This window comes from Diospyros lotus, chromosome 5 (assembly GCF_014633365.1).
Source record: "Diospyros lotus cultivar Yz01 chromosome 5, ASM1463336v1, whole genome shotgun sequence".
NCBI lineage: Eukaryota > Viridiplantae > Streptophyta > Magnoliopsida > Ericales > Ebenaceae > Diospyros > Diospyros lotus.
In genome coordinates, this window is record NC_068342.1 from 1,340,855 (window position 1) to 1,368,399 (window position 27,545).

Here is a 27,545-nt window from a genome sequence, read left to right on the forward strand (position 1 = left end):
TCAAATTTTTCGTTATTTCGATTACATCCATGCATCTGTATTTTTTAGTCAATTTAATTTATATATTTTAATATATACAAAATGTTAGAATTGCGGTTACATTGGGATAAGTTCCTAATGATAAGATAAATGTTATGAATTTGAATTTGTTTCAAATTCATTAACATTTGAATTTTAACAATATATATGATGGGATAAGTAATTGGAATTTGAATTAGATTCAAATTCCTACATGTCTATCTTTATCTGTGTGATACCTATAAATAGACATAGAGCCTAATGGAAAATAAACGACAATCAAAATTAATTTCTGATCGCTCATATACTGTCTTCGGCATCACCATTCGAGCCTTGGGCGAACAAGGGGTGGCTTTTATAGTTTTCTTCCACGGAGGTTGTTAGGCAAATCAGTTTCGATCATTCCGCTGTGATCCAGGTATTTTACATACCGCTTTTATTAGTTTAAAAACACTACAGTGGTATCAGAGCCATTGTTTATTTGCCTACACCGTTGTGGTTGACAATCACAGTTTTGGTAACTCGTGATATTTTTTCTGTGTGAAATAATTCGGTTTCTCTGTATGCTTCGATTAAGTCATGTTTAATTGGTAACTCGTAATTAATTTTTTGCGATAAAAAAAATTGTCTGCCCACTGCGATCCAGACGTGACAGAGGGAGTCGCTGGCGGCCATGTTCGTCATGGCTGTTCGGCTTACTGCTCCTCGGTCAGCCTCTCGATGGATGAGGCATCGTCGCAAGCAGCCGTGTTTGTCACAGCTGCTGGGTTTGCTGTTCGTGGGTCTTCTCCATGGGTTTTCTATGAAAACTCCAGCATGATGAACGGCTGCGTATGTCGCGGTTCGTGGGCAATGCTGTGGTATCGAAGACAGAGGTTTGAAGCGAGGATCGTCCTCGCGATGGCTGAAGCCATCCCTAGCGGTCGCGTATATCGCGGCCAGTGGGAGATCTGTCGCTGGAGGCTGAAATCGGCCATGGCCGAGACCTTCTCTTTTCTGCCATGGCCGACGCTTCAAGCTTGGTGCTTGACATGGGATGGGTCGATTGCATCATCGTGGGTTCGCTGGTTCCAATCGCTTTAGACGTTTCTTCTCGCTGTGGCTGCCTTCCTCTCGGCCGTGGGCCGATCGATTTTACCATAGCCATGGCCGACGGTTTGCCATGGTTGCGGCCTCTTCTTGCTGTTAAATGGCAACCTCTGTGGTTGCCATTGGAGATGGCGATGAGGGGAGAAGAAAGAGAAGAAGCGGCCGGCAGCGATGAGAGGCGAAGAGGATGGAGAGGCGGTCGACGGCGAAGCAAGGAAGAGAAGGCGGCGGCGGCGGCGCTGGTTCAAGGAGCCCAGCAAACCCTATGTGCAGGAAGAAGAAGACTTGACCCATTTTGTGCTGGGTCAAATCCGAATTGGGTCAGACCCGATCCATAGGCAGATCCATGAGTGGATCTAAAGCTGGCCAATTGATTTGTTCAAATTGGGCTTTGGGCTTGGGCCATTTGTTTTAATTAAATTGGGTATGTTTTTTAATTTAATATTAGTTGGGCTTAATTTTGTATTGGGCCATGATGTTGGATTTTTTATTTAATTATTTAGATTATAGTTTTGGGCCATGAATTAATTAGTTTAATTTTGTGCTTAAAATTATAAATTAAATAATAAATTCATTTTTTGAATTAAAAAGAAAATCAGAATTATCTTAGGAATATTTAATTCTGGAATATTAATTTTTGTAATTAATAAAAAAAAAAAAAAATTTGTTTTCATGACTTTTATTTTGTGTTTTAATATTGTCATGATATTTGTTTAATTTATTCTTTTAGACCATAAATTAATGAGTTTAATTTTAAGTCTAAAATTATAAATAGATGTGATGTGGCATTTTTGCTAACTTAATTAATTATCTATTGTCTGCAAATATTTAGTTTTATTTGCTTATTGATAATTAGTTTTATTAGCTTATTGATAATTAATTTCGGTTTAATACCGATCTTGGGCCTTGTGTGGGACCTTATATATTATTGGATATTGTGGATTAGTTCTACATAAACAATTGAATCATAACATATTAGTTGTGCATTAAGGGTGATGACTTTGAAGCCTGGCAATCTGTTGATCCCGAAGTGCATAGCTAAATGTTTGATTTAATTGTTTGCTTTGAACATGTGCATTGAATGTCTTTTGTTATCCCCGATCCAGTGATCAATGGCCACCAGTTCAGTTGCTGGAAGCATGACCAGGATAGATAAGTTGGATGGGTCCAACTACTCCACATGGGAGAAGCAGATTCAGTATCTACTTCAGATGGAGAAAGTATGGGACGTATTGGAGACTTCACATCCAGTGCCACAAGGGGAAAATATTTCCTTGGCGACACAGCGGGCCTATGACAAATGGCTTGAGAGGGACCGTTATGCTCGTCTTGCGATGCTTGTTAGCATGCGGGCCGATCTCATGGGCCAGTTTGAGTCTTGCCAGACTGCCATGGAAATGTGGCAAAAGTTGAAGATCACTTTTGGTCAGACATCTGCGACAAAGCTTCGTGCTTTGCAATTAAAATTTCAACAGTATGTCAAAGACCCGAGGCACAGCATGGCTGAGCATTTGAGAGTGATGGGTTCACTTATCAGAGATCTTCAGAGTGCGGGAGTAGCGCTTACTGATGAGCAGCAACTCCTAGGGGTGATCAGATCCTTGCCTGACCCTGAGTGGTCTCAGATGAAGCTCCTTATGACACACAGTGAAAATATCAAAACTTTTGATGATATTTCACGTCACTTGGAGCTTGAGGCGGAGCGCGTTGAAGCGAACCGTGCGGCGGCTTTTGTAGCCAAAGTCGACAGACGTGAGGGCTTCGGGCCCAAACGCAAGAGACAAGGATCGAAGGCATCAGGGCCTACACCTAATGTTGGCAAGAATAAGAAGGCCAAAAGAGGGACACGTGGAAAGAAAGACCTGTCCAAATTGAAATGCTATAATTGTAAGAAGAAGGGTCACTTCGCTCGGGATTGTCCAGAGCCGAAGAAGGTATATTTCTCTTCTTATTCCCCTTTGATTCATGTTTGCTCACATGCATTAGTTGCATACTCACGTCCTGAGTGGATTGTGGATACAGGAGCAACACGACACATAAGTGTTGAGAAAGAAGGGTTTGTGGATTACCACCGGGTGCCAGCGGGAACTCAGTACGTCACGCTTGGGAATGGCACACAAGAAGAAGTTCTTGGAGTTGGTTCGTTCCAGCTCAAGATGAAGAATGGCAAGATTCTACTCCTAAAGGACGTTATGTATGCTCCTGGAGTCCGGTGTAATCTATTATCAGTAGCATGTTTATTAGGACAGGGTTATTCTTTTCTTTTCCGTGATACTGGCGTGAACATCTATTTGGATGATACATTCTTTGGAGGTGGTTTCTTAGTAGATGGTTTTTTCAAACTTAATTTGGATCATGTTTTTAATAACCATTCTATTGCTTTAGTTTCTTCTACTTCTTCTAACATAAATGTTGATTGTGATTTATGGCACAAGAGACTTGGCCATGTGGGTCAAGAAAGGATGGCAAGGCTGGCGAGAGAAGGTCTATTGGGATCTCTCAATAAAGTGAGACTCACTGTGTGTGAGCCTTGCTTAGCTGGTAAGGCCAAGAGGAAACCTTTTGGTAAGGCTTCCCGTGCATCTTGTCCTTTGGAGTTAGTACACTCCGACATATGCGGTCCTATGAATGTGAGGGCACGTCATGGTGCATCATACTTTATTACCTTCATAGACGATTATTCACGTTTCGGTTACGTGTATCTGATTTCTCATAAGTCAGAAGCTTTAGATTGCTTCAGACGCTTTGTGCATGAGGTTGAAAATCAGATCGATAAGAGCTTAAAAACTCTTCGAACCGATAGAGGCCGTGAATACCTTTCTGATCAGTTTAGAAGTCTATGTAAGGAAAAAGGTATAGTTCGACACCTAACTATTCCTGGCACTCCGCAACAAAATGGTGTTGCAGAACGTAGGAATAGAACTTTGTTGGAAATGGTTAGATCGATGTTGGCGCAGGCGAATCTCCCGATTAGTTTTTGGGGAGATGCGTTGTTGACTGCAGCATACATTCTTAATTGTGTTCCAAGCAAGTCCGTGCCTTCTACCCCTTATGAGTTATGGACTGGTAGAAGTCCAAACTTGGAACACTTGCGGCCTTGGGGATCAGCTGGATATGTTCATAGCACATCCCACAAGTATGGAAAACTTGGACCAAGAGCCAGCAAGAAGGTGTTCATTCGGTATCCTGCAGGATCAAAAGGATACGTCATGTATGGTGAACATCCTAATGGGGGTTTAACTGAGACAGAATCTCGGGATGTAGAGTTTCTTGAGGATGAGTTCCCAAGAATTGGTGAGGTTGATAAGGACTCCCAATTGTATGAGTTACAAAAGGAAGTTCCTTTTGTCAGTGGGAGAATTCCTGCAGTTAGTGGGAGTGAACCCATAGACAATACTTTGGTGACTCAAGTAATTCGACGCAGCCAGCGTGGGCTAATCCCTCGTCGTCATTTCGATGATATTAAGGGAAGGGTACTTATGTGTGCCATGTCGGATGACAGTGAGCCGACTTCTTATGAAGAAGTCTTAACCTCCCCAAACCGAGATCAATGGTTGATCGCTATGAAAGAGGAAATGGACTCAATGGATAAGAACAAGGTGTGGGAACTTGTTGATCTTCCACCAAATAGAAAGGCGATTGGTAACAAGTGGGTCTTGAAAATCAAACGCCGAGCTGATGGATCGATCGACAAGTATAAAGCCCGATTGGTCGCGAAGGGTTACACCCAAATGGAGGGTGTAGATTTCTTAGAGACATTTTCTCCGGTGGTGAGATTTGACTCTATTCGCGTGATTCTAGCCATCGTCGCTCATTTAGACCTTGAGCTACACCAAATGGATGTTAAGACAGCATTTCTCAATGGAGAACTAGACGAGGAGATATATATGGATCAACCCATCGGTTTTGCTACTGAAGGGCAAGTGCGCAAAGTGTGCCGGCTCAAACGATCCATATATGGTCTCAAGCAGTCGTCTAGACAATGGTATCTACGGTTTCATGAAGCCGTCACCTCCATTGGTTTGACCATGATGGAGGAAGACCATTGTGTGTATATCCAACGGACAAAAGATGGGTTCTTGATTTTGTCCTTATATGTAGATGACATCTTATTGGTTGGAAACAACTTGGAGATGATCAACACCATTAAGGAATGGCTATCCTCTGTCTTTGAGATGAAGGATTTAGGGGAAGCGAGTTATATCCTCGGAGTTAAGATCTCGAGGGATCGCTCAAGGAGGCTTTTGAGTTTGTCTCAAGAGACTTACCTTCGTAAGGTCCTTGAACGGTTTAATATGGATAACTCAAAGCCTGTTGATACTCCAGTTGATAAGGGTTGCACCTTGAGTACTAGTCAGTGCCCTAAAACAGAGGAAGAAAGGAAACTAATGGAAAAGAAACCATACGCCAGTGCTGTTGGGAGTCTCATGTACCTTATGAAGTGTACTCGTCCTGATATCTGCTTCGCCGTTGGGCTAGTAAACAGATACCAAAGTAATCCTGGTGAGAAACATTGGAAAGTTGTCAAAAGAATCATGAGGTATCTACGTGGTACTCATGATTATGCCCTAGCTTTCCAAGGTGGAGATATGAAAGTACATGGTTACACTGATGCTGATTTTGGCGGAGATAAAGATGATAGCGTCTCCACATCAGCATATGTTTTCACCCTTGGTGGAGGCTCTATTTCTTGGCGAAGCAAGAAGCAAGATTGTGTTGCTCAGTCGACCATGGAAGCAGAGTATGTGGCTAGCTCAGAAGCTGGAAGACATGCATCTTGGCTTAGTGCTTTCCTTCGAGAGCTTGGGGTAACAGCTCAGGCTGATGAACCTGTCGAAATTCGGATCGACAACACAGCTGCGATGCAGTTCGCACATGACCCCAAATTCCATGATAGAGGAAAGCACATAAGAAGAAGATATCACTACATTAGAGGATTGATCAGGGACAACGAAGTGATTTTAAGTTATATTCCTAGTGCTGAAATGTTGGCTGATCCATTGACAAAGCCACTTAGCAGGAATGTATTTGAATCCCATGTGAGGCGTATGGGATTACGTAGAATTTGAGTTCTACATTTGATCACTGTTTACGACATTCATTATGATTTATACTGATGGATATTTGTTATCTTATTTGATGGATATTTGTTATCTTCTTTCTGTTTTCATTATATGACATTGTGTTGTTGATATGGAAAACATGAAAATAATTACACATGTTCGTGAATGTCACCAGGCTTAGATCGGTCCAATCACGCGGACGATCGCCCTAACACCTGTGTGGTGTGCAGGATGAGACAACTGACTCTTGGACCTATGTGGTCAGTGTAAGTGCCTTGATACATGAGGGGTATCCAAGGTTGTTATTGTCGCCTTAGTACGGCTAAGATGAGACTTATTTGAAGAAGTCGAATATGGATATATTCTGAATTCCATATTAAGCCTGAGAAAAGCAGGATGTGAGTACTCATAAGTTGAGTGACTCGGGTTAGTGCCTATGTGGTGACTGGACCGATATCTGTACGGTGTTTTGAGTGTGACATCCCCGATTAGTGGGAGCTCCACCGTAGCATGCACATCATACAGCATGCGCTTGTACGACCGCTATAGGGAAGTGACAAGATTGTTCTCTCTCTGTCACTGCGTGGGACCCTATTTACATATGCCTTCTGACCTAAAATTGTTTCATGAAGTTGAGGTTCAATTACACTACTTTAGCATGTCACCCAATTGGCTAGCAAGAAAGCAGCTAGGCGGGCCATGTCTGGGCAAGTGGTTGAACCAAGAAATGGATTGTTTCGAATTTTGGGAAAGATAATTTATACCACATCATGTAAGTTTTGCAACTCATAGTCCGAACGATCATCTGTGTGATGATCATGAGTGCAAGAACTTCGGTTGATGATCAAATGTTGTTCAGAGTTCATCTTGAGAGATTGGAAGCATTTGATAGATGTGTTATTTATTATCTAAGGCATGGATGGCATTGCCCTCGTTTATTTCCTTTTGCAGCAGTACTATGTTGGCATTGGTGGTCGTTTGATATAGTACTCTTATCATTGTCATTAAGGTCGCACCCCTTGACGTCCTGTATGAGAAGATGAGTTGAGCATTATCCTAAGTACCCGAGTGGGAGATTGTTAGAATTGCGGTTACATTGGGATAAGTTCCTAATGATAAGATAAATGTTATGAATTTGAATTTGTTTCAAATTCATTAACATTTGAATTTTAACAATATATATGATGGGATAAGTAATTGGAATTTGAATTAGATTCAAATTCCTACATGTCTATCTTTATCTGTGTGATACCTATAAATAGACATAGAGCCTAATGGAAAATAAACGACAATCAAAATTAATTTCTGATCGCTCATATACTGTCTTCGGCATCACCATTCGAGCCTTGGGCCAACAAGGGGTGGCTTTTATAGTTTTCTTCCACGGAGGTTGTTAGGCAAATCAGTTTCGATCATTCCGCTGCGATCCAGGTATTTTACATACCGCTTTTATTAGTTTAAAAACACTACACAAAATAATTAAATTGACTTATCTCACTTTATCTTTTTGTTTACATATCAAATTACAAAGATTAAATTGACTTAAAAATATAGATATTAAGGTGTCATTGAATTAACAAAAAATTTGTATTGACACATGAAAAAAAATGTTAAAGTACACATGTTAAACTAATTTAAAAATACAAATTCATAAATATAATTAAAATAACGAAAAATCCAAATGATTACATGAAAAAAATAAAAGTATAAAAATAAAAATAAAAATAAAAATTTGACCATAATTCTTCTTCTAATGACATTAATTAATTCATTTTCCTAGTCACCCATCACATATATTGTAGAGGCAATGTTGATGTTGATTCAATTTATTGCTCTTAATTACATGTGTTTGGTTTTTGTGAATGATATAACTTGTGAATTCCATCCCAACTATCTAAACAAGAGTTGTGTTCACTTTTTCTCTATATATGTAGCATTTGGGATGATTTTACACACAAACACACACACAGACACACACACACACACACGTGTGTGTGTGTATATATAGAGTGAGGGAGATATTTGGATTGATTAGAAAATCATTTTATTATGTTGATTTTGTGCGTCATGCATGATTAATGTGATATTCGCCCATCATACTATATAGTGAGATTCATGTATTTTGTGGTTATTGGAGAGTTTTACCTATCGCATGATAGAGCTTTCTTTAACTGACATGGATAAGGTGATCTGCATGGACTCATACTCTCAAAATAATTTTTATACATAAAACTATAAAATCTTTGAAATTCATCTCAATTGTAGATAGCCAATATCATATTTCGAGGACACGAATTATTAGACCATGATGTATTTTAAACATACAACCTTGTATCATCCCTCAAATTATTGAGGTATGATTTATTATCAACTAACACTAAGAACATGCTTATTTATTTGCAACAACTAAAGAAACGAAAGATTGAAAGCATTACCATAAGTCTCTGCGCTCTTCTTCAACTATATTGTTTGATTATAAAGACTTATCAAAATAAAATTTTTCCTCAGGTGATCGAGAAAGGCACCATCTTCTTAGGAGGAAAGTGCCCTTTCCTTTTCTTATTCTTCATGACTATACTATGCGCAATTGAGATTGGCTTCATTGCTACTGCTTGCACCAGTTATCCTTAAGGCATAAAGTGATTATTATTGTTTTAGTCTAGTCACTCTTAAAGATCTTTCTATGTAGAAAAGTACTCTATTATGATTTTTGTTGTACCATGTCTCTTATGTCTATTTCAAGATAAATTGTGTTTTATACGAAAAAAAACTCTATCTCTATGAAAACAAAATTGAAGTTATCTAACATATTCAAACATGTTTAATCTCGGCTAGGCATGTTCTATCCACTTGTTTTTAAAAATATTTAAAAGAAATTTAGAAACCAAATAATAAATACCCTAGCTATATTTGTCACATTGCCAATTTAATAAAATACAACTATATAAAATAAAATTTTAGTTGATATAGAAATAAATAAAATTTCAAGATAAAAAGTACATATAAAATTAAGTTTAAATCAAATATAAAATTCAAGCAATTAAAATTTTAAAACTGTTTGTTTATTATTTTTTGAATCATTTTTTAATTTAACGGATCTTAGGGTGCAGAGTAAACGAGTGAGCCGCCACTGCAGGAGAACACCGCTCGAGTATAAATGTAGACACGTCGATGTAAAGAGGCGGGAAATTGTCTTTTAGAACCCTAGCGAAGAACCCTTCGCGGAGCTCTTCACTCTCCCGATTTCACAGCACAATCTCCATCTCTCTCTCTCTGTGTCGCAGGCTCGTCGTCCATGGGGATAAAGGTACTTCTGTAGCCTTAGGACTCCATTTATTGGCTCTAACGTCTTCACTTTGTCGTAATTTGTTGTTCAATCCTCTGTGCCTCTTTCTCCCGGGCGTAGGGTTTAACGAAGCTGCTGGCTGACAATGCTCCCAAGTCTATGAAAGAGCAGAAATTTGAGAGCTATTTCGGCCGCAAAATCGCCATTGATGCCAGCATGAGCATCTATCAGTTCCTCGTCCGTACTCTCTCCCTCTTCCCCCCGCCCCCCTCTCTCGCAATATTATAGGCATGCCAATTTGTATTATGCATGATGAAGTGTATGTTGAGGTTGAGGTCAACGGGTGATTGTCTATGATGTAGATTGTCGTGGGTCGGACCGGGACTGAAATGCTTACCAATGAGGCCGGTGAAGTTACGAGGTAGGCAGTGACAGGAAGTTTTAGGTCCAATCAGCATGTATAGACGTTTGTACGATATTTGGAATTGAGGTTTATTATTTTAATGGATAATTCCGTATCTATATGTACTAGGTTATGGGCCATGACTTATTATGTTGTTATTGTATTTATTGTTTTTAATATGTTTTGCATGTGTTTTGGTCCCTTGTAGTCATTTGCAAGGAATGTTCACTCGGACGATTAGGCTTCTTGAAGCTGGATTAAAGCCAGTGTAATTTCATCTATTCCCTCTTCCCTTTGCCTTTCTATGCACATACCTTCACATGTATAAGAATATAGACATACATGTAGCTTAACAACCCGTTTTTGGTTGAAAAGTTTTTCATTTGCTAAATTGTCATGACAGATATGTATTTGATGGGAAGCCTCCAGATTTGAAAAAGCAAGAGCTTGCAAAACGGTATATTGAACCATTTTTATTTATAACATTGTTGGGAAATGAGAATAAGGCAACAATGTCTAAAAATTATGATTTTCATATGGAACTCTTTCGTGCAGTTACTCAAAAAGAGCAGATGCCTCTGAGGACTTGGACGAGGCCTTAGAGGTAACATAAGCATTCCATGTGAAATTCCTTTTTCAACATATGCTGTAACTTTTAATCTTTCCTTTTTACGTTATCCACCCGTTTTTCTGTAAATTGTTTCGCTTTTCATTTTTTTTCCCCATGATCGCCTCAGCCAAGGTGCTTTTATTGTCATTGTAGACTGGCAACAAGGAGGATATTGAGAAATTCAGTAAACGAACTGTAAAGGTGGGTTCTTGTACAATTTCATCTTCTTCCATTTATAAGTTATTAAAATCCCGACCCTATGATAGTCCACAAGCTGTAATTGCTGAGAATGGTGGTTTAAATAGAGTGGGTCATTCCAGAGTGCAACGCCCTTGAGAGTTTGGTTTGGCGGGTACATTTTAATCAATTACAACTTTGAAGCTTGATAAGCCCTTTGGTCTTCCCATTTGTTCGAAAGAAACTTACTCAGGATATTTCTAGCTCTTTGGGAGCTTCAGCCATGGTGGTAGATGATAGGCTTTTAACTTTATATTTATCTGCTGGTCATGTTTGTTCTCTAGAAATAATCTTCTTTTTTTGTATGTTTGTTTCATTTGCACTTCCTTGTGATTATGACATATAACCTTTTTGTTGCACCGGCCATGAGCATTCTGTTTGCCACCTATAAAAAAAGATGTGTTGTCTGTTCGTTCATTTCCTCTGATTATTTAAGTTGGCTTAGTATTAGCTAACACAGTTATCGTAAAAAAAGTTCCATTCAGCAAATGCAGATATGCCAACCTCACCTAAATAGTTTGTTTCACATTTTCTCCTGACGATAATATTCATGTCAGCCATTGAGTAAATGCCGGTATCTTTATTCATTCTTCTACTTGACACATGTTTTACCTAAATGGTGGCTTGTTTACCAGTGTTTATAACCGTGGGTTTCCTATCCCATGTACTACAGATGAAGTTTTCCTTAGGCAGCATCATTTTTCTGATCATACAGAGCTAGATACTTGATAAGGCAACCACAATAATCAAGGCTTATTTGATCTGATGATTCCGATGTTTAAATGTAGATCTTGACTGGTGAAGATGTGAGTGAGGGCTTAAAGCAAGGGGTTTTGTAAAGCTTCTTCATTGCATCATGGCTTTTATCTTTTTCCTTATCATTCCTTCTTTCATTTCTTCTCTCTTGAAGAAATTTTGTCTTGCCCTTTGCTTCTTTTTTTCCTTATCTATCTTTGGTGAAGATTTATGTCACAACCCCAAGGATCCCCAAGGATAGATTAGTAATATGTATTATATGCATTTCTCTTTTAGTTGTACTCTTGAGCTGTAGCTGTTAGTACCTTCATTTGTAAAGCCTATAAATAGGCTAGTGTAGTTAGAGAATGCATGCTTTGAATGATAATTGAATCTTAGGTTCCGTTTTAACAATTCTCTCTCAATTTCCTCTCTGATTTCTCTATTTGTCTCTTTCAATTCTCTGTTTTCTCTCTCAGTTTCCTCTGTTATCCCTCTCTTTCTGTTCTAATCTCCCTCCATTTCTGGCTCTTTCTTCCTGATTTCCTTTCAATTTCCTATTCAAACCCTAGGATCCTAACTATTTATTTTGTCATTACAACAAATGTGGAATTGCCTGGTTTATGTTTGTTTGGCTTGCCAACATAGAAAGAGAGCATTTTGTCTAAGAGAGTGGTAAGGTCCTTAGTATTCATCATAAGACACATTTGAGGTCTGCCCATTTCATTGTATAATAGTAGAGCACATTGTTACTGAAACAAGCAGAAACTAAAGATGCTTGATTGAATAATCCTTGGAAAATATAGCTGCATATATACACATGAGTTCCTTATCTTATCTCCTATATTTTAGGATAAGATTTGGAATACTTTATCTCCTAAAGACTAGGAATAAATCAAACTTAAAATACAAATTTTGAACTTAAAATATAAACTTGAAATACAATAATAATCTACAAGGATAATTCCTTTATTTTAACTTTTGAATCTTCTTGATTTAACTTTCGAATCTTCCTTATTTCGTCCAACACTCCCCCTTAAGCTTAGGAATAGATAGAAGTCATTCCAAGCTTGGCTATTAGAGATTCAAAACCTGGCCTTACCATAGCTTTTGTGAACACATCCGCAATTTGATTAGTGGTTCGAATATAGGATAGAATTATCCTTCCTTTCTCAACTTCTTGCTTTATAAAACTCCTGTCTATCCTTACATTCTTCATACGATCATGTTGAACAAGATTTTTCACAATACTAATAGCAGACTTATTGTCACTGTATACCTTTGTAGGTTGAGTTAAAGGTATTTTTAGGTCCTCCATTAACCTTTCCATCCAAATTACTTCACAAATTCCTTGTGCTATTGTTCGGAACTCTACCTTAGCACTGCTACGAGCCACTATTGATTGTTTTTTACTTCTCCAAGTCACAGTATTTTCCCATACTTTGGTGCAATAACCAGTTTTTGACCTACTGTCCTCAATAGAGCCTGCCCAATCTGTATAAAAAAACCCTTCAATTCCTCTTTCTTTGGTCTTTTTAAGCATCAACCCTTTTCCAGGTGTCCCTTTCAAGTATCTAAGCACATGAAATACAACATTCATATGCTTCGTTGTAGATGCATGCATGTATTGACTGATCTTGCTTACTGCATATGTTATGTCTGGCCTGGTAAGGGACAAATAGATCAACCTGCTCGCTAGCCTTTGGTATCTCTCTCTTTCAACCGGGATATCATCATCCGTTACCTCAAATTTCCAGCCTTTGTTTAATGGAGTTCCAGTTGGCTTACAGGTTAACATCCTTGTATCTTTGAGTAAATCCATGATATATTTCCTTTGAGAAATAAACAAACCTTCCTTGCTTCTAGCTACCTCCATTCCTAGGAAGTACCTCATAAGGCCAAGGTCTTTCACTTCAAACTCGGATCTCAATTGCTCCTTTAGTATTCTGATATTTTCCTCATCATCACCTGTTACAATGATATCATCATCATAGACAATTAGTATAGATTTTCTTCCACTTTTGGTGACTTTGATAAACAAAGTATGATTAGCTTGTCCTTGTTTATACCCAAGCCGGATTAAGGTAAGACTGAATTTCTTGAACCATGCTCTAGGTGACTGCTTCAATCCAATTTGAATCTTCCATAGCTCCTTGAATATTTTTAGGGATTTCAGCACTGTCAAGTCTCGCAAGAAATGCTTTAAGTTGAGGAGACAGTTTTGCATAGGTTAAGTAATTGGACAAATGATACTTTGGATATTTAACACATGATCTTACACCCTTTCGGAGAGCTATAGGAACTGCCCAGTCTAGCCCATCATCTGAAATATCACTGCTGTTAATTTTTGGTTGATCCTCGGTTTCTTCCATTAATGCAGTCTCATTCCCTATTACATCAGCATCTGCTTTAATGTCCTTTGATAGACCATCATCAAGAGAAGATGATTGACCCTGCTGGGCTTCAGATGAACCTTTAGGTCTTCGAGAATACACAAACCGGGGAGGACATACAAGGTTTTTTTTCTAGAGACTAAGGAGACTTAAGCTGCACATTTTTTGGGCTTGGTTGTGGAACAGAAGGCTCAAAATCTGCTAGCATATTATCAGTAATTAATTCTCCCCCTTGAGAAGATGCTGGTAGAGGTAAAAGAAATGGTGTTGGTGTAGGAAGTAGACGAGAATCAGTGAGATTGGTTGGAGAATCAGTGTTTGGATAATAGGAAAGATCCTCATAAAAGGTAACATTAGAGGAGATATAGATTCGTTTACTGATTGGAGAATAACATTTATATCCCTTTTGTGAAGGAGGGTAGCCAATAAAAATACACTTGAGGGCTTTTGGATCTAACTTTGTTTGAGACACATTGTGGTTGTGAACATACACAACACACCCGAAAACTCTAGGCTCAAGGGAAGGAAAGAAAGATGCATTTGGATGAGAGCCATAAAGGGTTTCAAGAGGGGTTTGGAATTTGAGTGTTTTGGAAGGGAGAGTTTATCAAATATGCAGCCATAAGAATGGCCTCTCCCCAATATGAATGAGGCACATGAGTAGTGAACATCATAGCTCTTGCCACTTCTAAAAGATGTCGATTTTTCCGTTTGGCCACACCATTTTGTTGTGGTGTGTAAGGGTAAGAACTTTGATGCACAATACCATGTTCAAGTAAGTAGTTGGTCAAGTCATGGGAAAAAAATTCACGACCATTGTCAGTTTGAAGAATATGGATAGAGGTTTGAAACATATTCAAAATAAATTTGTGAAATCTTTTGAATATGCCACTTGCTTCTGATTTATCTTTCATAAGATATACCCAACATGGCCTAGAATGGTCGTCAATAAAAGTGATAAACCACCTTGTACTTGAAAGATTAGGATGTTTTGAAGATCCCCAAATGTCACTATGGATTAAGTGAAATGGTGTGGAAGGCTTATAAGATTGAGTGGGATGATGGGCTCTTGATTGTTTTGCATGAGTGCATTGTTCACAAGAAAAACACTGATCTTTATTGATAAAAAATTGAGGATACAAAGATCTAAGTTACGGAAAGTTAGGGTGTCCTAACCGTTTGTGCCATAACATAACTTTGGCCTTTGTGGTAACAGTTAAGACTGTTTTATTGAAAGGAGATGAGTTTGTAGTATTCTTCGTCAACCAGTATAGTCCATCTTTTGCTTCAACACTACCAATCATCCTCCCTGATGTTTGGTCCTGAAATATACAGCAAGATGGAAGAAATATCACTCTACAATTCATATCTTTAGTAATCCTACTCACTAATAAGAGATTATAATTTTACCCAGGCACATATAACATTGATTTTAGTTTCAGATTCAAGATACAAACATTTCCACGACCCACAACAGGGGATACTGCACTATCAGCCATTGAAATATCAACTGAATTTTTACAAGGAATATATTTTGTCATATGCCTTGTAGAACATGACATATGATCGGATGCTTCTGTATCTATTATCCAAGTATCCTTAGGAAGTCTTTGTGACATCATCAAAGAAAGATAGGAATTACCTTGCAAGGCCATGGAAGTAGTGGGCTGATGTGTGGAGGAATTATCAGCACTGATACCTTGATCTAGCAACCGATACAGAGTCTGAATTTGCTCATTTGACAGATTTAAATCTGTCTTATTTCCTTCTTCACTAGGTGCCTTGGCAACATAGGCTGATTGAAAATTTTCTCATTTGTTTCTCGGCTTCCAGTTGGCAGGTTTGCCATGTATCTTCCAGCAGGAATCTTTGTTGTGATATGGCCTTTTACAGTGATCACACCATGGTTTTTCCTTCCCCGATCCTTTTAAGGAATTTTCTCCCTGTCTAACAGCTGTTAGAGCAGAAGAATTCTGGTTAGTAATACTTAGATCATTAGGTTGATGCAACATTACCTTTCTTCGACTATCTGCCCTTCTTACCTCGGCAAAAACTTTCCTAAGAGATGGTAGAGGTTTTGTCCCTAAAATCCGGCCTCTTACTTCATCTAAATCAGAATTTAATCCATGAAGGAAATCAAATATTCTGTCATTTTCAATCATCTTATAATACCTGTTGCTATCAGCCTTACATTCCCAATCTATAGTGTGAAATAAATCCATTTCATGCCATAACTCAACCAATACATTAAAATAATCAGCCACACTCATGTTACCTTGTCTTGTGGTTTTGATGGCTGATCTTATTTCAAAACTTTGAGAGGAGTTCTCTAGGTTGGAATACATCTCCTGGACCGAATCCCAAATCTCCTTGGCGATGTGAAATAGATAAGTCCTCCCAAGTCTAGGCTCCATTGAATTAATCAACCATGTCATTATGGTTGAGTTTTTTGCTTCCCAAGTGCCATAGGTGGCTGAATCGGTTGGAGGAGCAGGAATATCCCCTATGAGGTAGCTGGATTTGCCTTTCCCTTTGATCACCAATAACATGGACTGAAACCACTCCCTAAAATTACTACCATTCAACTTGTGATGAGTAATTTGAAGGGGATGATTATCAATTGGATTGGCTGACAGATTCTGGGAAGAAAGGGCTGGAACTGGAGAAGGAAGTGGATTTGGAGAGCTTGTGGCGGAAACTTCAGTTAGGGTAGGGTTTTGGTGATCGAAGGCCATGATTTCAAAGGAAGGAGAAGAACAACGGAAGTTTTAGGATTTTTCTATGAAGCTCTGATACCATGAAACAAGCAGAAACTAAAGATGCTTGATCGAATAATCCTTGGAAAATACAACTGCATATATACACATGAGTTCCTTATCTTATCTCCTATATTTTAGGATAAGATTTGGAATACTTTATCTCCTAAAGATTAGGAATAAATCAAACTTAAAATACAAATTTCAAACTTAAAATATAAACTTGAAATACAATAATAATCTACAAGGATAATTCCTTTATTTTAACTTTTGAATCTTCTTGATTTAACTTTCGAATCTTCCTTATTTTGTCCAACAGTTACTTTGTATTTGTTGATGAAACACCTTATTTGTTTATGGGAGTAGGTGTTGGAAAAATACATCAAGATAGAAAGGGCACATAGAATGAAATGACCAAGTCTCCTTTTGTTGGGCAAGGGAAAAAGGCCACTAAACTGTTAAGATTAATACATTAAGATGTATGTGGGCTCATAAATATTATGGCTTAGGGTGGTTATATTTACTTTGTAACATTTACTAATGGTTTGTCACGGTATGGTTACGTGTATTTAATGAAGTACAAGTATGAGGTTTTTGAAAAGTTCAAAGAATACAAGGCATAAGTAGAAAACTAAACGGGAAAGAGTATCAAGATTCTTTGATTTGATCGAGAAAGTGAATACTTGAGTACTGAGTTTATTGATTATCTTAAGTCTTGTGGTATAGTTTCATATTATACTCCTCCTTATACACCACAATTGAATGGTGTGACTAAATGTAGGAATCAGACTTTGTTGGACATGGTTTGGTCTATGCTAAGCTACACGGATTTGCCAATTTCATTGTTGGGATATGCAATTCTTATTGCGATTTATTTGATAAATCAATTTCCAACTAAATCTGTCTCGATTACTCCATATGAGATATGGGTTGGGAAACTGCCGAGTCTTAAGCATGTTAAGATTTGGGGTTGCTCGGTGCATGTAAAGAGGTTGATGACAGAGAAGTTGGATCCTAGATCTAAGAAAGGACGATATGCTATATCAATGCCTTGAAGTGGTAGATAGCTATGGAATCATATACACGCCATGCACGCAGATTGGGTATTTAGTCAACACACATATTCATCATATGAATATGAATGCACACATACCTACAACCTGATGTAGAGTTGGTACAGAAACCATTTTTGTACTGAGACCGCTCCACCTCACGATGTGGTGGTCTTAGTTAGTCCACCACCTAACATGCTGTTTGGTATAGTTCTAGTTTCTCCTTCTCGAGCTAGATATAGGGGTTGTTGTATCACCTTTACTCGCGTGACCCTCACGCGTATTAATTTCCTGCTTGACCCTCACGTGTATTAATTTCGCAGCGCATATCTTATAGAGGAAGCAGAGGAAGAAGACAAGCCACAAGAGGAAGTAGTAAAATGTACTGCTTCTTCAATTTATTTGCTGCCCCAAAATCAGCCATCGCCTCACCCATGACCCTCTCCAATCAGCCAACACGTGGCACCCAATTGGAGCGACAACTGGGTGATCGAAAGTTGACTCTTGCCTTGGCGAAAGTTGACTTCCGCCACAGGAAAGTCGACTCTCGAGGCCAGCAAGTCAATGTTTGATCCGTTATTCCCTAAGATGCATTGAAACCCCTTTCAATATCGATCAACTTTTTGACCAATCACCGGAATCTCTCCATATCCCAATGACAATTTGAGAGTTCCTGGATAGCACTTAGTTATGGTTCAGGACAATATAAGTAGCAGTGAAATCTAACTTCAAGTAAATCTTTTACAACTGATGATTACTGTGTGTTATAATTCTTCCATCACCTGATCTCCCAATTGAGCGAGAGTCATGGAGTGATAAACTCACAAACTCAGTAACTATGTGTCTGACCTCGTCAATGTGATTAGATGACACCTCAAAAAACTTTTTTTTTGATATTCAATCTGCCCTGGTTAGGGACTGTCCAGTCACACTAACAGTAGATTACATAGGATGTTCACCCCATCAATTACCGACGAGAGTGACACATCTTATTCCCAACACCTATCTCTATATACCAGCAATACGGAACCACATAGATGAACCTCTTCACCTCCCGATTGGATAAAGGAACAGGGTCTAGTAAACCGAAGGATTGCCCAAAGTTCACCATGTATCCACAAGGTTTCAGGCAATCTAATGATCCCTGAAAATGATGCATTCCCAATTAGAGAGACCGCGTCAAGAATATAATGAGAATCTCGGGAGTTTAAGTCGAAAACTACTATAGAGAAAACATCCAAGACAGTGCCCATTCAAAAATATGTTTGCAATCGGGTTGTTTTTGTTAATTCTTATAATTAAAAAAATAGATTTTGATGAGTTATAAGAGGTACGGCTTGCGTTGTATGGGATTGGTTTATATACTCGCTTTCTCTATCTTCTACAAACAAGTCCTAATCTAGCAAGTAGATTGTTCTACCATTTTGATGGTTGCTTTTTCTTTTCTCTTTTTTTTTTTTTGGGGGGGGGGGGGGGGATTTCGGGAGGTGGTGGTTGTTAGATAATTAGGCCAATGTATTCGGCATTAGGCCTAGATCTATTGGGCTGAGCCCATGTAAATAAAAGCCTCGGTTAAATCACAGTTGGAGAAGTGTTCCAGCATGTGCCGAGCAAGTTGTAAGGCAAATGGGAAAAAGGCATAACCGTTTTTGGTGCCAACTGAGCCATAGATCAGTATAAGAGGGCTGATCTATGCCTTTTCTCTTATGTTGAATGAAATCAGGAAATCAATTTCCTTCTTAATTCTTCTCCCTCCTAAATTTCACTTTTCTTTCCCTCTAAATTCTCTCAAACCCTCCCTCTTCCTTCCTTTTGCCATTCTCGATTTCACTTGTTAGATTAGGAACCTGACAGTGGTGGTGGTTATGTTGATCTTATCGGCTTATTTTGGAAAGGTCATTTTGCTAGTGACTGCTAGCAAAGTTAGCATTATCTTTCTTGTGAACTTGTCTTCCCATTGTTAAAGCATGCTGTTGAGGCCATGTTGGTTTTGCAGGTCACAAAGCAACACAACGAAGACTGTAAAAAAATTCTAAGGCTCATGGGAGTGCCCATCATTGAGGTGAGAAAGTGAAAATAGCGGTTTTCTTCTTTTATTTGCACTGGTGGTACTTTCTTTTTTTGGCTAAGGTTACAGGTGTTAACCTTTGCAGTTGTATTGGTTAGATGCTTATCTTTTGGTGAACAAAAAAAATGAAAAATGGCAAGCTAAATTTACACTTCCTTTTGTGTTCATGGTTTTCTTAGGCTCCTTCTGAGGCCGAAGCACAATGTGCTGCACTTTGCAAATCTGGAAAGGCAAGGATCTGGCTTTTCATGTTAATTTTGTTGTTTTAGGTTGTACTAATATGTTCTAGAAATTCCATCATGTGTGATGCATTGTGTTATTGTGTTGGCATCATTATTGTTGTCATATTTCATAGTGAATTGGTATAAGAGATGAATCTGTGATCTCAAATTCTACCAATAAGATGCAATTACACGACCTTGGTAAATGAAAAATGATAAGTTTGTATCTATTCAACTTTTTTTGTGCATCAGGTTTATGCAGTTGCCTCTGAAGACATGGATTCCCTAACTTTTGGAGCTCCTAAATTTCTTCGCCATTTAATGGATCCGAGCTCAAAAAAAGTCCCAGTGATGGAATTTGACATTTCAAAGGTGCATTAGAGAATTCTTGTATTGCTTAATGTTCTATTTATTGTTTCCTAAACTGATTTTTCTTTCCAGGTTTTGGAGGAGCTGAATCTTACCATGGATCAATTCATTGACTTGTGCATTCTTTGTGGGTGTGATTATTGTGATAGCATTCGGGGTAATGTAACTTTTTTCCAGTATCATTATTGTTAAGGATAGTTAAGAGTTTTTAGGCTGTACAATTAGTGTTGGAGAGTCCTAATTAAATGAGGAGTGCTACCGGTACTAAAAGAGATAAAGGCAGCATAATTAATTAAAGATAAAGATCCTAGAAATCAGGAGGAATATTAGGAATAGATATGATTGTTATCTTTTCTTATTTATAGCTTAAATTCTGTTTTATTATTATCTTCTCGTTTGTATTTATCTCCTAAAGTTTAGGAGTAGATAGCATAGAATATTGTATAAGTAGTAGTCTTCCCGTGAAATCAATGAATGTGTTGGATTTCCACAAATTCAATTGTGGTTCTCAGGTTCCAAATCTTAGGAACCAGAATTGTTCATGGTATCAGAGCTCGGCTTTGTCTAGCCTAAAAATCCAGAACATGTGGATCCGCAAGGCCATGGGAATGCAGCTCCAATAGCAGCAGATTCATCCGTCAATTCCGCCCTTCAACAACCTGCAAATCCAACGACTGTGATGTCTACCAACATCCTATCTTTGGATAGCAATATCTTACAGATCACACAACATAGGTTGAACGGAAGAAACTTTAGAGAATGGTTTCAATCCGTGACCTTGGTGATCAAAGGCAAAGGGAAATATGACTACCTAGCCGGGGCAACTTCAACACCACCAGAGAATTCAGCAGATTATCAAAGATGGGAGGTAGAGAACTCAATCTTGATGGCTTGGATTATCAATTCAATGGAGCCAAAGATAGGCCGACCCTATCTGTTTTACAAAACGACAAAAGAGGTTTGGGAGGCTGTTCAGGAGATTTATTTGGACCTTGAAAATACAGCACAATGCTTTGAGATTAGAGCTGCAATTCAAACCATCAAGCAAGGCAGTCTTGGTGTAACTGAATACTACAATAATCTGATGGAGCTATGGCAAGAGATGGATCTGTTTTATGATCCTAACTAAAAGTGTGCAGAAGACAGCCAAAAGTACAGCAAAATGCTGGAAAAGAAGAGGATTTTTGACTTCCTCCAAGGGCTCAATCAGGATTTGGATGAGGTAAGAGGAAGACTCTTAGGCACAAAGCCCTTACCATCCCTTCGAGAGGCGTTTGCAGAGGTAAGGCGGGAAGAAAGCAGGAAAAGAGTTATGATGCCAACTCAAACTGAACCCAATTCAGGATCAACCCTCATTATTGCAAAAAGGGAAGAAATTCCTAAGGAGAAGCAATGGTGTGAACATTGCAACCGACCTTATCACACCAAGAGTACCTGCTGGAAGTTGCATGAGAAACCCCCAAACTGGAAACCTAGGCCTAAGAAGGAGAAAGAGAGATCAGCCTATGCGGCAACAAGTGCCCCTACAAGTGAGAAAGGAACAAGTATGGGTTTAACTCACGATCAGATTGAGTTTCTATAGAAACTATTGCAAAACTCTCATATTGCAAAGGAATCAGAGGATGCAGCACCAAGTTACTTAGCATCTATGGCACAAAAAGGTAACCAGCATTTGTCCTTGACTACTATGAGAATGAATAAGAATGATTGGGTGGTAGATACTGGGGCATCCGATCATATGACCAGATTTACTACCACACTTAATGTTTTTCAGATGGGAGAAAAAGATCCAACTGTTTTGATGGCTGATGGAATACAATCTTTGGTAAAAGGAAAGGGAAGTGTCTATGTGGCTGGTTTATTATTTAAATCAGTGTTATATGTGCCAAATCTGAAATATAGTTTGTTATCAATGAGCAAATTAACAAAGGATTTGGATTGCATTGTGACATTCTTTCCCTCATATTGTATTTTTTAGGATCAATCCTCGAGGAAGATGATTGGCAGTGCTGAGGAGAAGGATGGACTCTATTGGTTTTCCGATAACAAGAATTTTCTTAGTCAAGTACCACATAAGTTTTCTCTAACTGTTAGTTTGGATTCTGAAATTTTATTATGGCATAGACGTTTTGGTCATTCTAGTTTTTCATATTTGAAACACTTGTATCCTAACTTATTTATCAATAAAGAAAAGTTGGTACTTAAGTGTGATCATTGCATTCTTGCCAAGCAAACCCATAACACTCATCAACTGAACTCATATACTCCTTCTAAACCTTTCCACTTAATTCATAGTGATATATGGGGACCGGCTAGAGTTCCAAACTTGAATGGTGCAAGATAGTTCATAACTTTTATTGATGACCATACAAGAGTGTGTTGGGTATACATAATGAAAGAAAAGTCCGAAGCATGTGCTATTTTTCAGAATTTCCATAAACTCATCTTCAATGTCTTTGAGTTCTCTATTTGTATCCTTAGGACTGACAATGGCCGAGAATATTTTTTCTATCCATTCACCCAATATCTAACTACCAATGGGATCTTCCATCAAAATACTTGTCCTTATACTAGCAAAATGGGATACTTGATAGAAAAAATCAACACTTGCTTGAAGTGGCTAGGTCTCTTATGTTCACTAGCTCTATTTCTAATAGATATTGGGGGTAGGCAGTCCTAACAACTGCGTATTTAATCAATAGGCTGCCTTCCAAAGTCATAAACTACCAAACCCCTTGCACAACCTCACATCCAATTTTCGTCACGTTCGAATCCTAAATACTCTTCCTCCCAAAGTATTTGCATGTGTGGTATATGTCTATCAAACCAGTCCAAATCAACACAAACTTGAACCAAGAGCATCAAAATGTATATTCATTTGGTATCCTCCTACCCAAAAAGGTTATAAGTGTTTTTGTCCTACATCACAGAAAATTCTTATCTCATGTGATGTAATCTTTGTGGAGAATGAGTCATACTACTCAAATACCACATCCCAAATGAAGGGCAACATTGGGATCCTACTGTAACTATGCTCATTCCATTCCCAATCCTCCAACCCATTCCTAATTATGATTCAAATCAAACTACTGCAGTTGATCATCCTCAGCCAGCTTTCTTTAAGCCTCACTGTCCGAGTATTCCTTCCTCTCAAGAATCCCAAAATCTAGCAAGACCTATGGAGACTGATATAGGAGAAGATTTGGGCTCGGAAAAACCAGTAAAAGTTTATTCAAGGAGAGGAAAAAATCCAACTCCTCAACTCAGCCAACTGTTGGAACCGAGAGAAGGTCCAACAACTGAGGGAGAAAATACTGTTGCTAACAGTGAGTTGAATCTTCCTATTGCTATTAGGAAAGGAATAAGATCATGTGTGAAGCATCCTATATCAAATTACTTGACATATTCCAGGTTGTCTCCCAAATTCAAGGCCTACATTACCACTTTGGATGGAGTGGTTATACCCCGAAACATTCAAGAAGCGTTAGCTGATCCTAAATGGAAGGAGGCAGTAATGGAAGAAATGAGGGCACTCAATGGCAATCACACATGGGAAGTTGTTGACCTTCCGAAAAACAAGAAGATTATTGGTTGCAAATGGGTGTTCACGGTTAAATACAACTCAGATGGGAGTGTGGACAGATATAAGGCTAGTCTGGTTGCTCAAGGTTGTTCTCAAACCTATGGGATAGATTATGAAAAAACCTTTGCTCCAATGGCTAAATTAAACTCCATTAGAGTGTTATTATCCATTGCTGTGAATTTAGATTGGGAACTATTTCAGTTTGATATTAAGAATGTATTCCTAAATGGAGAATTAGAAGAAGAGGTGTATATGAAGATTCCACCCGGTTTTGAGAAAGAAGAAAAGATTGGCAAGGTATGTAAGCTTTATAAATCTCTCTATGGCTTAAAACAATCTCCTAGAGCATGGTTTAAGAAATTTAGCTCTACTTTGATACAATTTGGGTACAAACAAGGGGAGGCAGACCACACTCTATTTATCAAACATACCAATGAAAAAAGATGCATTTTGATTGTGCATGTAGATGATATAATTGTCACAGGGGATGATGTTTATGAAATTGCAGCCCTAAAATGGATGCTGATGGCAGAATTTGTGGTAAAGGACTTGAGAACAATGAAGTATTTTTTGGGGATAGAAGTAGTAAGGAGCAAAGAAGGTATGATAATATCTCAAAGAAAATATACTCTAATCTTTTAAGGGATACAGGAATGATTGGATGCAAACCAAGATATACTCCTTTAGAGAGAAATTGGAAATATGTGAAGAGGGATAATGATCCTCAAGTGGATAAAGAAAGGTATCAACGGTTAGTCGGAAGGCTAATTTATTTGTCCTTAACTCGTCCACACGTAGCCTATTCAGTGAGTATCATAAGCCAATTTATGTATGCTCCAACCCAACAACATATGGCAGCCGTATATCATATTTTGAGGTACTTAAAAGGAACACCAGGTAAGGGGTTATTATTTCAAAAAAGTAATGAAAGGGGGGCTGAAGGATACTCTGATGCAGATTGGGCAGGATCAGTGATGGACAACCAGTCTACATCTGGTTTTTGCACAAAATTGTGGGGCAATCTAGTCACATGGAGAAGCAAAAAGCAATCTGTAGTAGCAAGAAGCACTGTTGAAGCTGAATTTAGGGCCATTGCTCAAGGTATTTGTGAGTTAATTTGGTTGGTAAGATTAATGGAGGATCTACAACTACTATTAACAAAGCCAACAAAGCTTTATAGTGATAGTAAATCAGCTATAAGCATTGTCAACAATCTGGTTCAGCATGATAGAATGAAACATGTCAGGATTGATTGAAGTTTCATCCAACGGGAGATTAAAGGAGATATAAAGCTGATATATGTTCCTACAGCAGAACATGAGGCGAATGTGCTCACTAAATCCATGACCAGATCAGGTTTTGAGACTCTTATCAATAAGTTAGGAATGAGAGATATCTATTCTTTAGCTTGAGGGAGGGTGTTGGAGAGTCCTAATTAAATGAGGAGTGCTACCGGTACTAAAGGAGATAAAGGCAGCATAATTTAATTAAAGATAAAGATCTTAGAAATCAGGAGGAATATTAGGAATAGATATGATTGTTATCTTTTCTTATTTATAGCTTAAATTATGTTTTACTGTTATCTTCTCGTTTGTATTTATCTTTTAAAGTTTAGGAGTAGATAGCATAGAATATTGTATAAGTAGTAGTCTTCCCGTGAAATCAATGAATGTGTTGGATTTCCACAAATTCAGTTGTGGTTCTCAGGTTCCAAATCTTAGGAACTAGAATTGTTCAATTAGTATCACATTTAAGCATCCCTAATGTGTTCTGGTCATATTTGGAAGAGGAACTTTAAGAAGAACTGTCTTGGTGTATGTTATTTAAAGACGATATTGTCTTGGTGGATGAGACAAAAGAAAGTTTGAATTATAAACTTGAATAATTAAGAAACATATTAAAATGCAACTGTTTTAAATTAAATAGGTTTAGTAAAAATATAAGTGTGAATGATGTTATTGCAAGACTAGAAGATTGGAGCATCCTAGAAAAAAATATCTTGGATCAATTGTTCAAAAAGAAAGGCTAATTATGGAAGACGATACTCATAGGATAAAAACAAGACGGTTAAAGCAGAGAAGTGCGCCAGAATTTATGCAATCCTACGATCCTTTTAAAGTTAAAAGAGAAGTTTTATCGAACAACTATAAGACCATCTATGTTGTATGACTCAAAATGTTACGGTTAAAATAGAGAAGTGCGCTAGCACTTGTGCAATTTGAAAATCCTTTCAAAGCTAAAAGAGAAGTTTTATTGGATGACCAGAAGACCATCTATGTTTTATGGCTTAGAATGTTGGGTAGTTAAGCACCAACGTATGCGAAATATTTTATCTAGGGGTCTCAAAAAATATCTGAAAATCGGTGAACCGGACTAAATCGGACCGAACCGTGCCTTTTGGATTGGTTCTATGGTTCAAAGGTTAGGTTCTGGTTCTAAAAAATTAAGAATTGATATATTTGGTTTGGTTATTGGTTTTTCTTTTTTTCAAACCGTGGTTCGAACTGAACTAGAACCGATATTATACTTATATATATTATAATTTTAATCTGCTAGTTTTTGTTTATTTCTTTTTTTGTTGTTGGTTATTGTTATTTATGAACTCTTTTATTTCTAGACTTTTATGTGCTATTGCTATACTAAATGGTCGATGTAATCTCATTTGATAAAGTAGTCTATGAATTATTTTGTTCTACTTTTACTTCAAGACTTGAATCATTAATGAAGTTATGGATTTATTTTAATTAACAAATTTGTTTGTAATTTCATATTTTGTGAAAATGTTTAGAAGCTAAATGTTAATTGGATAGAATTGAAATCAAACCGAAACCAGTCCGGTGTGACAGATTGGTCATGATTTGGTTTTGTATATGTAATGATTCGATTACGGTTCTTATTTTTTCGGAATCGTTAAAAATAATTCAGTTATTGAATTCTTATAGAACTGGACCAATCTGAACCGTTGACACCCATAATTTTATTGAGATAATAATGTTATAGTTGATGTGCTGCGATACAAGAAAAAAATAATCACATGGAATAAAAGATGGTTTGGATAAGATTAAGAGTTACAATAAAGGATGTTTTGGATATGTGAAGATTGATAGCCACACCTGTAAGGTGAGAGAAAGACTAAAGAAAACTTGGCGGGGAACCTTAAACATGACATGATGTAATGACTTTACACATGATATAGTTATGGATAGAGATGGCTGGAGGTCTAGAATTAGTGTTGTCAACCCACTTAACGGGATTAAGGCTTGTGATTGTTGTTGTATTATTTTGGCTTTTGTTTCACATTCTTGCAAATATGGTTGCCACATTCACCACCTACGCTAGGTATGTCTAAATCATTTCTCCTTTTTCTTTTTCTTTTTTTTTTTATGTTTTTTTGCCTTCCTTAATATAACACTAACATCACTTATATTTTACCAAAAGTTTAATTTTTCAGATTATTATATTATTTTTTTTCATGTTTAATAATGATAAGAATTGAAAAATGATGATTACTCATAGTAATGGATTTTGTATATTTTATTTCTGTTCTTTCTCCTGTTATAGTTTTATAACTATCTCTCATCTAAAGGTTTACTTTCTTTCTCCTATTTAAGATATGTTGTTAAGCATTGCCTAGTGCTTCCCTTGAGTGTTATACTTTGCTT

At 37.7% G+C, this 27,545-nt stretch overlaps 1 protein-coding gene across 4 annotated transcripts in view; it reads left to right on the plus strand.

Moving 5' to 3' along the window:
- Window positions 1-9,337: 9,337 nt before the first annotated feature.
- Window positions 9,338-27,545, plus strand: part of LOC127801230 (flap endonuclease 1) — a 30,934-nt gene continuing 12,726 nt past the window's right edge. For 2 of the 4 annotated variants that reach the window (XM_052336158.1, XM_052336159.1), the window contains exons 1-11: window positions 9,431-9,477; window positions 9,577-9,693; window positions 9,819-9,877; window positions 10,068-10,127; window positions 10,263-10,316; window positions 10,415-10,463; window positions 10,623-10,670; window positions 19,639-19,704; window positions 19,890-19,940; window positions 20,184-20,303; window positions 20,373-20,457. In XM_052336158.1, the coding sequence (XP_052192118.1) occupies window positions 9,466-9,477; window positions 9,577-9,693; window positions 9,819-9,877; window positions 10,068-10,127; window positions 10,263-10,316; window positions 10,415-10,463; window positions 10,623-10,670; window positions 19,639-19,704; window positions 19,890-19,940; window positions 20,184-20,303; window positions 20,373-20,457 (721 nt within the window). In that variant the 5' untranslated portion in view covers window positions 9,431-9,465. Of the gene's footprint in view, window positions 9,478-9,576; window positions 9,694-9,818; window positions 9,878-10,067; window positions 10,128-10,262; window positions 10,317-10,414; window positions 10,464-10,622; window positions 10,671-19,638; window positions 19,705-19,889; window positions 19,941-20,183; window positions 20,304-20,372; window positions 20,458-27,545 lie in introns of all 4 variants that reach the window. The other 2 variants (XM_052336157.1, XM_052336160.1) reach the window with 2 other exon arrangements.